This window comes from Lagopus muta, chromosome 2 (assembly GCF_023343835.1).
Source record: "Lagopus muta isolate bLagMut1 chromosome 2, bLagMut1 primary, whole genome shotgun sequence".
Taxonomy (NCBI): domain Eukaryota; kingdom Metazoa; phylum Chordata; class Aves; order Galliformes; family Phasianidae; genus Lagopus; species Lagopus muta.
The window spans coordinates 15,120,774-15,131,553 of record NC_064434.1 but is presented as its reverse complement, the minus strand read 5'-3'; the positions used below and the strand labels follow the sequence as shown (position 1 = coordinate 15,131,553).

At 41.2% G+C, this 10,780-nt stretch overlaps 1 protein-coding gene across 1 annotated transcript in view; it reads right to left on the bottom strand.

Annotated features, from left to right (window-relative positions):
* Nucleotides 1–3,815: 3,815 nt before the first annotated feature.
* The window catches only part of MBOAT2 (membrane bound O-acyltransferase domain containing 2), a 90,633-nt gene continuing 83,668 nt past the window's right edge, over nt 3,816–10,780 (bottom strand). The window contains exon 13 of the mRNA XM_048935813.1: nt 3,816–10,541. Coding sequence (XP_048791770.1) covers nt 10,319–10,541 — 223 coding nt within the window. The 3' untranslated portion in view covers nt 3,816–10,318. The remainder of the gene's footprint in view (nt 10,542–10,780) is intronic.

Below are 10,780 nucleotides of genomic sequence, written 5' to 3'. Positions count from 1 at the left end.
CCTCCGCGCTCAGCGCCGCAGCCTTCCCTTACAGCCGCTGTGCCCAGCCCGCCGCTGGGCCTCGGGGCTGCGGCTTCCCGCACTGCTTGCAGCGGGTCTCATCACCGCGCTACTGACGGCGCTTCAGTCCGTGCTTTCTGCGTACAACCTGTGTGGTGGCTGTCAAAAGCCGTCCCCAGGACTATCCAAATCCACAGACGTGTTTGGTTACAGGATTCGTTTAGTTCCGTACCGCAGTAATAACAGCTCTCTCGACAGGCACGGACGCGAGCTTAAACTTGGGGTGGCAAAAAAACAGAATCACAGAGCAGTTGGGTTGGAAGGAACCTCACAGCCCACCTGCCCGGCCCCTGCCATGGGCTGACTGCCCCCCTCCACCTCGGGCTGCCCAGGGCCCACACGACGCAGCCTTGAGCAGCTCCAGCGATGGGGCACCCACAGCTCCAGCGAGGTCTCCCCAGAGCCCTCTGCATGCTGAATAAATCCAGCTGCCTCTGCTTTCTTCATAGTACAGGTGCTCCACAGTGTGATCGTTTTTGTGGCCCTCCTCTGAGCCTCTCTAAAAGCTCTGTGTCGTCCTTGTGCTGGGGTCCCAGACCCGGATGCAGTCAGGTTTCTGAGGTTGCCGGTTCCCAAGGGTGGAAGTGTCAACTTCAATCTTCACCACACTGAGATCTTCCATTCCTCTGTAGAAACATAATTGCTAGCCTCCTGCAGAAACATGCAGAGTGCCTCCCATATGTCCTAAATACCTTTAACCATAAAGTGACTGCAAGTTCCTCCTGTGACCTCTTAAAGAAGTTCAATTATATTAAGAACTTCTTCATACCCAGATAGAACGAGTACCTTACATGCACAAAAATTGTTAATACAAGAAACAATGAGCAAGCTCTGAAGATCAGAAGCTGTATCCGCTTAGGTCTGCACCAAAAGATACGCTTAGCTGAAAAACAGGGAGCAGTGAAAGGCCTAAAGCACATTCTCCTTTATACAGCAGATGTGAAAAGATCCCAAATCCCTGCAGTTACTGCTGAGCTAGAAAGCATTCACTGCACTGCTTAAATTCATGCCCAAGGAGTGGTCCTGATGTTTCAAGAAACTGAGCATCATGATATCTATGGACTTTCAAACAAAATACTGTTTTTCAGAGTATATTAATCTCACTTTATATCATCATAATCTAAATCCTTATTCTTTTACCATAGCTTTTCCACACATAAGGTATTAGCTATATTCTCACCCCATGACTACAAACAGAAACAGCAGCTCCTGCGTACAAGGGCCCTGTGTGTCCTGGTGATGGGGAGGCAGGGAAGGCACCGCTGTCTGCACTTCACCTTCTCCCCCCTTCACTCAGCTCACCCAACTCCTGACATGCTCGTGCCTGCTGATCTCAGCTGAGGAACTGCAGAACTCTGTCTCATGCTCTTCCACTCACACCCTACCCTTACATGAGCAACATTTTCCCATTGGTGAATTCACACAGATGATGTAATATGGTTCTATTGAGAGGTTCAAGCTGCAATCTAGAAAAATCTTAATTTTACATGGAGTGCTCTGTTTCCCATTTGAATTTTTGTCTTTATGTTCTAAAACTCATCATATCACTAACAGTAAGAGTAGCCTCTGGGGCTTGGGATTTATGCCATTTGAACACCTCATTAAACAAACACCAAAACAAAACCCCAACAAAACCTATGGAGAAAGAGAAACATGAGAACTCACGACAGATGACTTGAAGGATTCATAATCCCCCCTCTGACAGACTGCTGCATTCTGCAGTAACATCATTCATACCATCAAAACCTACTTGAAAAAAAAAAGTAATTAAGTTCCTTTGCACACCTAGAAGGTATTGGTTTAAATACCTGACACTATCCCAAACATCAGTTCAATTAACAGCCCAGAAACAAATAAGACTCGGTGAAATAATTTGTACAAGGTTATAGATTTTGACTGTGCTTTAATCATTAATAATCCTATTATTGTACTACTAATAATTACTATAATGCTTGAACTGTTTTATTTCCTTCTTCTAACTTCTTCAACTTAAATTGATCAAAAAACATATTTTTGTCTTCTGACCAAAGCATTACGATGGGAAAAGGCTGTTATGAGGTGGACTCTGTGGGCAGACATGCAGAGACTTGGGGCACAGAAATAAGGTTTGCCATGAAGGCCAGCATGTTTCAAACAAAGGGAAATCTGCCATGGAATTATCCCCCAATGAATTAAGTTATTAATTATCAAGCAAATAATTTAGGAATCCCATCAGGAACCTTCTGGGAAAACTGCTTTAAGTACAAGTCATAAGAGCCTTTTGTATATCTCACACTTGATTCATATTTAGAAGTGTTTCTTATGTCAGCAGAATAACAATACAAATGCAGAGATTCCCTTTACTGCTGGTTACTGAGTTTGGAAAGATAATGAATAACCCACATGGAGACAATTATTTTGCTGCTAGACACAGCCATCCCAGAAAGAACTGCAAACCCCACTGGGGGTACACGTCTCCACTTCTAATTTAAGTTAGGGTAAAGATATCTTCCCCTAAAACTGCATTACACACTAAAACATCCTGCTTTGTTATCAGGAAGCTACTTGGGCCAGTTCAAGGTTAACTGTTGGCATAGGATAATATCTGTGTCTCCAGGATGCTCTGAATCAGGACATTTTCTTCAGTATCTTAAGGCATGGAGTCACAGTTTTCCATTGTAAGAATAATTGGGTGTACCAGTAAATCTCAGCAGTTGTATTTTGTCTTCATCAGCTCAAATGTTTCTCACTAAATGCAGTCATAAACCTTTAGTTCATGGTGATGATTTTCATACTTGTGACCCACTCCATTGTGAAGCATAGCTGAGAAGGCAATTTCCATGGCAGTACCTCAGTTCTGGTTGGAATGACAAGTCACGGGAGCTTCTCCAGCTGTATCTGTAGTCTTGTGCTGAAGTGGCGAGTGCTTTTTATCTCCCACAATACAGCTTCCTAAAGGGAAAGTCTGAACACAGCATTTAAATATCATTAATACAGTGGGGTCTTTCCAGAGAGCAGCACACGTGCTCTAAGTGCTGCTCTAAGGTGGGACCACCTGCAGAAACAGATCCTTGTAAAGACCCGTTCAGCAAATTACACTGGCATTTCAAAGTCTGTTCTGAAGCATTAATACCTGATGAAGAGAAGAGAGGGAGTGAGTCTGTATTAGACAGGAAGTCATGGGAGCAGCACTTGTAGCATCCAGTGTACCTTCTTTTCCATAAATCTATGTTAATCTGCATGGTAAAGAGACTTTAGGTCGAGGAATATGTTTTAAGATATCATCACCCACCAACAGCAACTACCATAGCGGAGCCCTCTTAGTGAAGTTTCAAACAGCAAAAGAAGCACACACACATAGGATGCATTTAATCCTGCTTCTTTGCAGTCAGCAATCAAATAAACAGCTTGTTCAAAGCACTGGTTGTGATCTGGTAGTTATGAAGCTCCCAGCTGGAAAAAACTGCAGTCGCCGCACAGTGTAGCAGGAAGCGTTGAGATGGAGATTTGCATGCTGTGTAAGGACGTTTCCCAATTAACACGCAGCCGGACTTGGGAAACTATTTCATGTACATATTTGTATGTAAGCCCCATGGGATGAAAGCAGTTTTTAAACAGAATACCCCAAGTAACAATGCAAGCGCGTGTAATGTTTGGTAATCTGTAAAGGAGAAGCTGCTTTAAAACACAGCGTGATACCATTCCTGGCACTAATTAAAAACAGACAGACACCAAAGAACTTGGAAAAACAAGTTCACATTTTTTTGTAACTACAGTTTAATCAGATTTAAAGACACAAATTAGAAAAAAAACATTTATAGGCAAGTTAAAAACACCTTTAAAACATAACAGCATGCCGCTTCTGCAGCACGGCTGAGACAAATTAGAAATATGTAATTATTAAAATATCACAATCACAGTGTAACTAACAGTGGTATTTTAAGTTTACCATACACCAACACTTAGTTTATGGATCTGTTGAAAAATAACACTTTTTAAAAAATATATATTTTGGAATAATAAAAATGAAATTCACCGACAATGCATTATATTCTGAATCAGGAAAGGCAAATTTAGGGATACTGTAACTATCCACACTTTTAGGGGTGTCTTCTCACCTTAATACACGGGTATCTGGAGTCATAACTACTGCATTGAGGTAAAACTACTCCCTTGAACGTGTGACCAAGGCAGGAGAGAAAGCGGTTCTGTATTTTATATTCTTAAACGGAATAACTTATTACCACATCTTTGAACAATGCTATATTCACTAGGCCTGCACCATTTTTCATCCCATACATTTCAAATGCTCTCTTCTAACTGCTCTAGAACACATCTGAGGTCTGGGATGTCAGAATGACCATCCGGCAGTGCTGTGTCCCTTCTGACACCTGTCACGGTATGACACATCAGAAGATGCTGCAGAGAAACAGTCAATACCACCGGGCAAAAAAGGTACACAGGAAAAATGTAAAGGTAAATATAGAAAAAAAGGCAAAATACACGTAAGCAAATCCTCCTTTTACTTATTGTCACAACATTTGGCTGCATCTTTAATGTGCAGTGTTGCACTATTTGGACTGCAGGTCTCCAGGGGCCACATTTCACTGCTTTTTGTCTCAGATCACATCTCTGCAGGAAGGGGGAACTGCTGAGGAAAGAAGGGAGCTGCTGAGTCTGACTGAAGCCCCGACCACAGCTGGCTGCTCCTGCTGTGTTGTGGGGACTCTTAAATGTCAGTGCAGCGTGGGCTGTTTGCCTTGGAACAAAAGGGACTGTTTGAGGCCTATTTAGCCAAGAGGTTCATTAGGAGTAAGGTGCTCAGTCACTATCAGTAGAAAAAGGCCCTCCAGAAGTGGCCCTGCAATTTCCAACTCTGATTTCAGTCCTTTATCAGCAGCCCAATGGTCTACAGCAGAACACCCAAAGTGAAAGCAGCCCTTAACTTTCCACTTGAACTGCAAGCAGTGAATTCTGTTCTCACTTCTAGAAGTAGAAGCTCAGCACTGTGGGAGCAGATCAAGCAGGTGCACCCAAGCCAAGCTCACGTAACTAGCAGTACGGCCTCAGCTACATCTGTTTATGCACACTCCTGGCAACTACAGCTTGCCAGCTCACGAGGTTTATATGGATAGGCACAGGGATCCAGGCAATCTACAAACATCTAAAACCAAAACCAGGCCAAAAGTCATTGGACACACACACAGCTGACTCACAGAACAGGATGAAGTGGCAAAGCTTGCTTTTGAATATTTGTATAGCTGTGAAGGGAGCAAAGTCCTGTTTTAGATGTTATTTAATGGGGTCGAAAATTGTTACAGTTGATAGCTAGATTTTATTAAAAGTATACAAAAAGCTATTCTCAAAACGTTTTTAAGAAATTAAAAAAATAATCATCACTTAATTTCAACCACGCCAAGCAGCTGTTTCAACACGTGCAGCTACAACATGGCAGGGTGGCTTTGCAGATGCCAGGATCTGGTGGTGGTTGTGAAGCATCTGGGTTAAGACTGCAACACCCATGGCAGCTCAGGCAGACCCAGCACAGAGCAGCCACAGCTGCGGCTGCCATAAGCTCCCCTGCCAGTTCTGCTCCAATGGGACATGCTTAGCACTGCACAGCCCCCTGTGCTGGCACTTGTTCCATCCTGACTGTGAGCAGGATGGGGGCTGGCACTGCAAATGGGCTGCTCGGGGTCCACCCAGCCCGGCCCTGAGAACCTCCAGGAATGGGGCACCCACAGCTCTCTGGGCAGCTGTGCCAGTGAAACCGACACAGTGAAAGAACTAAGAGCAAAGGGAATGAAAGCCTAAAATGATCATAACCCATCCTTTCTCCATCTTTCAAGGCCAACTTAGAAAGCTGAACAAGTGAAAGTTTACACGTAAGCAACTGTAACACATTTGTATGTGAACGTGAGTATCCATCTGACCTTGTATTTAAAGCAATTGACAATAATTTGTTTCCTGAGAAAAATGCAGACTGCTAAAATTACTTTTGATATGAATTTGACAGGAAGCCAAGTTCTCAGAGGGCTGTTTGCAAAACCAGATCTCAGCCACATCACAAGTTTTACCACTAACTAAATCAGCGCTATTAAAAAGGGGCACAGCTACCAAGTGTGTGCCAGACAAACACAGTGCTTCTGTTTGTACTACTTATTCCTGTAGGGGGAAGGGAGGAAGTTAAAAAAAACGGTACCATTTCTTAATATATAACATACTCTACTGGTAAAACTCATATCACAAGTCAGTGGAGAGTACGGAATACACTTAAAATCTCTTTGCAAAGTTGTCTTTGCTGCCTTGTTATTAAGAGCACATTAAAATGAGGACCAGTATTTTTACATGATAATATGTTTTTTACATGAAAGCATGTTTTCAAATGTCACTTGTCTACATGTCACCTTAAGGAATAGCCACAGAAAAATAAGTTTCCTGAAGGGCACTGATGTAGATGTGTAGCTAACAAAGCTTCCCTAATGGAACAGTAGTAGGCACCACTGAAACTATTCTTTAAATATATATAATACATCTCTTTCATTAATACAGAAGCATTAAAGAAAAGTTATGCAAGCAAATAGTTACTGTCAGGATGACTGCATTCAGTAAATAATATTAATTCATTAAGTGTCTGGATGAACTGTTCACAATAGGCAGATATCAGCAAAGCACCATAATATCATGAACGATATGTTATCTTTCCAAAGAGTGCTGATCTGGAACACAGAAAAGACTTTTATCTTTTGGATATACATTAAGTGAAAGAGTACTTAAAACCATGTTTCTTTCATGTCTGAAGTGTTTCTAAGCAATTTGCTTTCTACTATTTTTCTCAGAAAGAGTCATATGTAGTAAATCACCTCCATCTTTTCAAAGTCATTATGAAACCGTGTGGGTAAAACCTGAAAATTATCTAAAGCATCTGGGTTGGCTGCTCTTATCTTTACGACTGAATGAATAAAAAGGATCCAGTGCAACATTTCCATTTGCCGTAGCAAGGCAAAAAACTAGCAAAGTGGAGGGAAAATAATGACAAAAACTCGAGTGCTGCCACTTAAAAGAAAAAAAAAAAAAAGCAACAAAAAAACCCCCATGGCCCATTCTTGTGACAGTCCTCAAGAGAATTCATGTACATGAAGAGCACATTGGTTATGAGTACTTCTATATTTGACAGTGATATTTAAAAACTAAACTCTAGGACACTGCACGTCAAAAGAATCATAGAATCATAGAATCACCAAGGTTGGAAAAGACCTAAAAGATCACCCAGTCCAACCGTTCACCTATTCCCAGTAGCTCCCACTAAACCATGTCCCTCAACACAACATCCAGCCTTTCCTTGAACACCCCCAGGCTCGGTGACTCCACCACCTCCCTGGGCAGTCCATTCCAGTGCCTGACCACCCTTTCTGAAAAGTAATACTTCCTCATGTCCAGCCTGAATCTCCCCTGCCGTAGCTTGAAACCATTCCCTCTGGTCCTATCACTAATGACACGAGAGAAGAGGCCGACCCCCAGCTCACTACAACCTCCCTTCAGGAAGTTATAGAGAGCAATGAGGTCTCCCCTGAGCCTCCTCTTCTCCAGGCTGAACATTCATAGAAATTCATAGAAATTCTAGGCAGAACAAAATTGTCATTTTCTTATGCTGCTATTATTTACAGAGTTCAATTCGTGAAGAAATAAACGAATTGTGTTGCACACAGACCCCTGTCACGTCCAATTCTGAAACCCATCTTCGCTGTGCGTGACCAGCTAACACATGAGTGTATTCTCTTAGCTGTTCTAACTTACATAAACCTCTGAACAAAACTGTATCTGTGCATTTGCTCATGTCGAAGTACCAGACTTCACAGCCTAATTCAGCTTATTTTCTGGGGGTTGCTTACAACTGTTTTCATCTTTCTTAATCAAGAACTCAGACGCTTTCACTGCATGCAGTGGCACTCATGCCAGAAGAAGGAAACAGGAGTACCAGAATATTAATGGAAAGTGGCACATCAGGAGCACTGGCATCCAAGCCATCTCCTTTGAGGAGATACGTGGCCTGCACCAACTAGAAGGAGAATTTAAACTCAACAGCAGCAAATACTAAAAGAACCAACCCAAAATCTACTCACCTACAAGACTGCAGTTCCATTTGTTATTTAATGTAAATATCCTTCCAAGAACAGAAAGTGGACAACATTTTTCCTGATTCTATCTCCAGTGAGGATAAATAAGCATAAAGAAATTAGTGTGCCCTTATTTACAAACAATGGAAGAAAAAATGCTGTTTCAAAAACACATCTGATGACAGTGGCTGTCCCATGCAAAGGGGAAGCCTGCTTGTATGACCAACATAAGGATTCAGAAACCTGATTTTTTTTCTTTTTAAGATAATACAGCCGTCACTGAAACAACGAACATCCCTGCCTATCTAAGACTCATTTCACATTTGGTTCCACCTTTCCAAGTGTTAATTAGTTAATTAGTTACTTAAATAGTTAGTTATTTAGTGCTAACCTACAAGAAGTATGCTAAGTGCTAACAACAAAAAGTATGTTTTCCTCCTGAAGTTTCAAGCAAGGAGCCAAAGGCCAGACACAGAATTACGACAGTGAGGTCACAGAGACTTGACTGAGGATTTGGTTTTTGGAGAGCAAACGGGACAAATACTGTGATATTTCTGCACAGCAATGCCCCCAGAGCTGAGAACGACCACTGCAGTTTCCCTGGAATGCAACACTGACCCTGGAGTGGGAATACTGACCTCACTGGTGCCAGATGTTTGATCAAAAATATCAGGATCAAAACAGCATGACATATTTGTTTTCACTCGTTCATAGGTTACCCAACGAGCCGTGTGATTTTTCCCCAGCAGTACTTTGTTTTATCTTTAAAGCCCATAGGTGTGGGTAAGCAGTTGTGCTTACTAAAAGAAAAAGAAAAAAGATCACACAGAATACAAACAATTACAATGTAGCCCTTTAAAACAGCACTCCAGCAGTGACCATCATCTCAACACCTGGTCTGGCGCAGACAGAACCAATGCATGGTTCCCCTGACTTTCTGCCATGATTCAGTCAGTTACACATCCTCACGCATTTCTTGCTTTCATTATTTTACCTACAAGTGCCATGTGAAACCTGCATCTAACATTCTAATTTAAAGAAAAATCTTTTCCCCTGGTTCATACACTTCTTTGCATTAAGGGAAATCAGTGATCAAGCATACAGATCTTGTTCATCATGGTGATTTCATATTTGATTGTGAACTAGATCTCAAGTTAATTACTGCTAGCATCATCAACTACTGTATGCCTTAAAACTCAAAATTACTTTTTTTTAAGTACTAAAACCTCTTTTTTGATAAAAACAATTATATTCTAGGACAAATATTTCTGGTACTTAAGGGTGAAAACAAATTTCCATTGAAGTTCTGGTGCTTGCACATTGTCCTCAGCATCCTTTGGCTGCCTTTCCTTCCCCAACTGCAAAGCCCACTCAGTGGTGTTTTTTGTTGTTTTTATGTACTCAAAATTAAAGGAAACCTAACCTAGAGCTGTGAAGCCCTGGAAAAGGAGAAGCTTGAGATGACTTTTTTTTTTAATCTGTTCAGAAGGGCTATGCTTCATTAGATTCTGTCACAGAAACCTAACTATGATTTGGCATCAGTAATGTTTACAGTTCCATAATGTACTGTAATTGTTTGAGATACTTTAAGAAAACCCTCCAAATACTGAGATGCTTATTGCAATTCCCTTTAGAGAAGAGGTTCAAAAACCTTCCAATGACTCTGCATTTCATATTTTATCTTCTTTATAGCATATAGTAGTAAATATTTGAAATACTTTCCACAAAATCAGACTTGAAAATACCGCTTAGAAACAATGTTTCAGTAAATAGAGGGTTTAAGGCAAGTCATTCATTTGGAAAAATCAATTTCCATTTGTTAATCCTAGATTGACACGATTTCATTTCACCCCATCAGTGCCTTGGGATACACAACGTACATTCAGCAGAGGGCACACATATGACCCTATGGACATACGTTGCAAGTCCTGAGTGCCCATTGAAAGAATGGTAATATCTTCATATAAGGCGTGACCCACCGGGACATGGCATGGGAGGGGTTAATCTGTTTTGTTTCCAGTCTTGCTATTGTATGTGATTTTCCTAGGTAATGCATTCTTGTCATACTAAACATCTTTGCAAACAAATACAAACCCCTTTAAAAGGTGCTAAAAATGGGTTTCTGAAAACATACAAAATATATTGATCATAATACTCCTCAATCACTGCTTTAGTGCTTCATATCTGCAGGTTATTTCTTCTTTCTGACTGAAACTATTATTTGTTGTGGAATAACTGTTCTTTTGCAAAAGATTTTCTTCTTCTAGTTTTTTGGACCACGCCGGCTGGACGCTTTCATGCTTTTTATTTCCTTTTTGAGTTCTTTTCAATGGAAATACCAACAACACCAGGATGCTGGCGATATGAAGACAGAAATAGCAGGAGCTGAAAAACAAATAAAACCAATCATTGAAGAAAATGATGAGCAGTCTTTCAGGATGCTTAAGAATACATTGTTGAGACCCACTCAAATACAGTGCTTCGTGCCTAAGATATTTGTTTAAAATAAAGAAAAAATAGGGGAAAATGGAAATAAAGTCTTCCCCACAGAATCTAGTGCTGTAACAGAAAATAAACTCATTTCCTTTTAGTTAAAGAAAAGGAAACAGGGAGAAGGTGCTTAC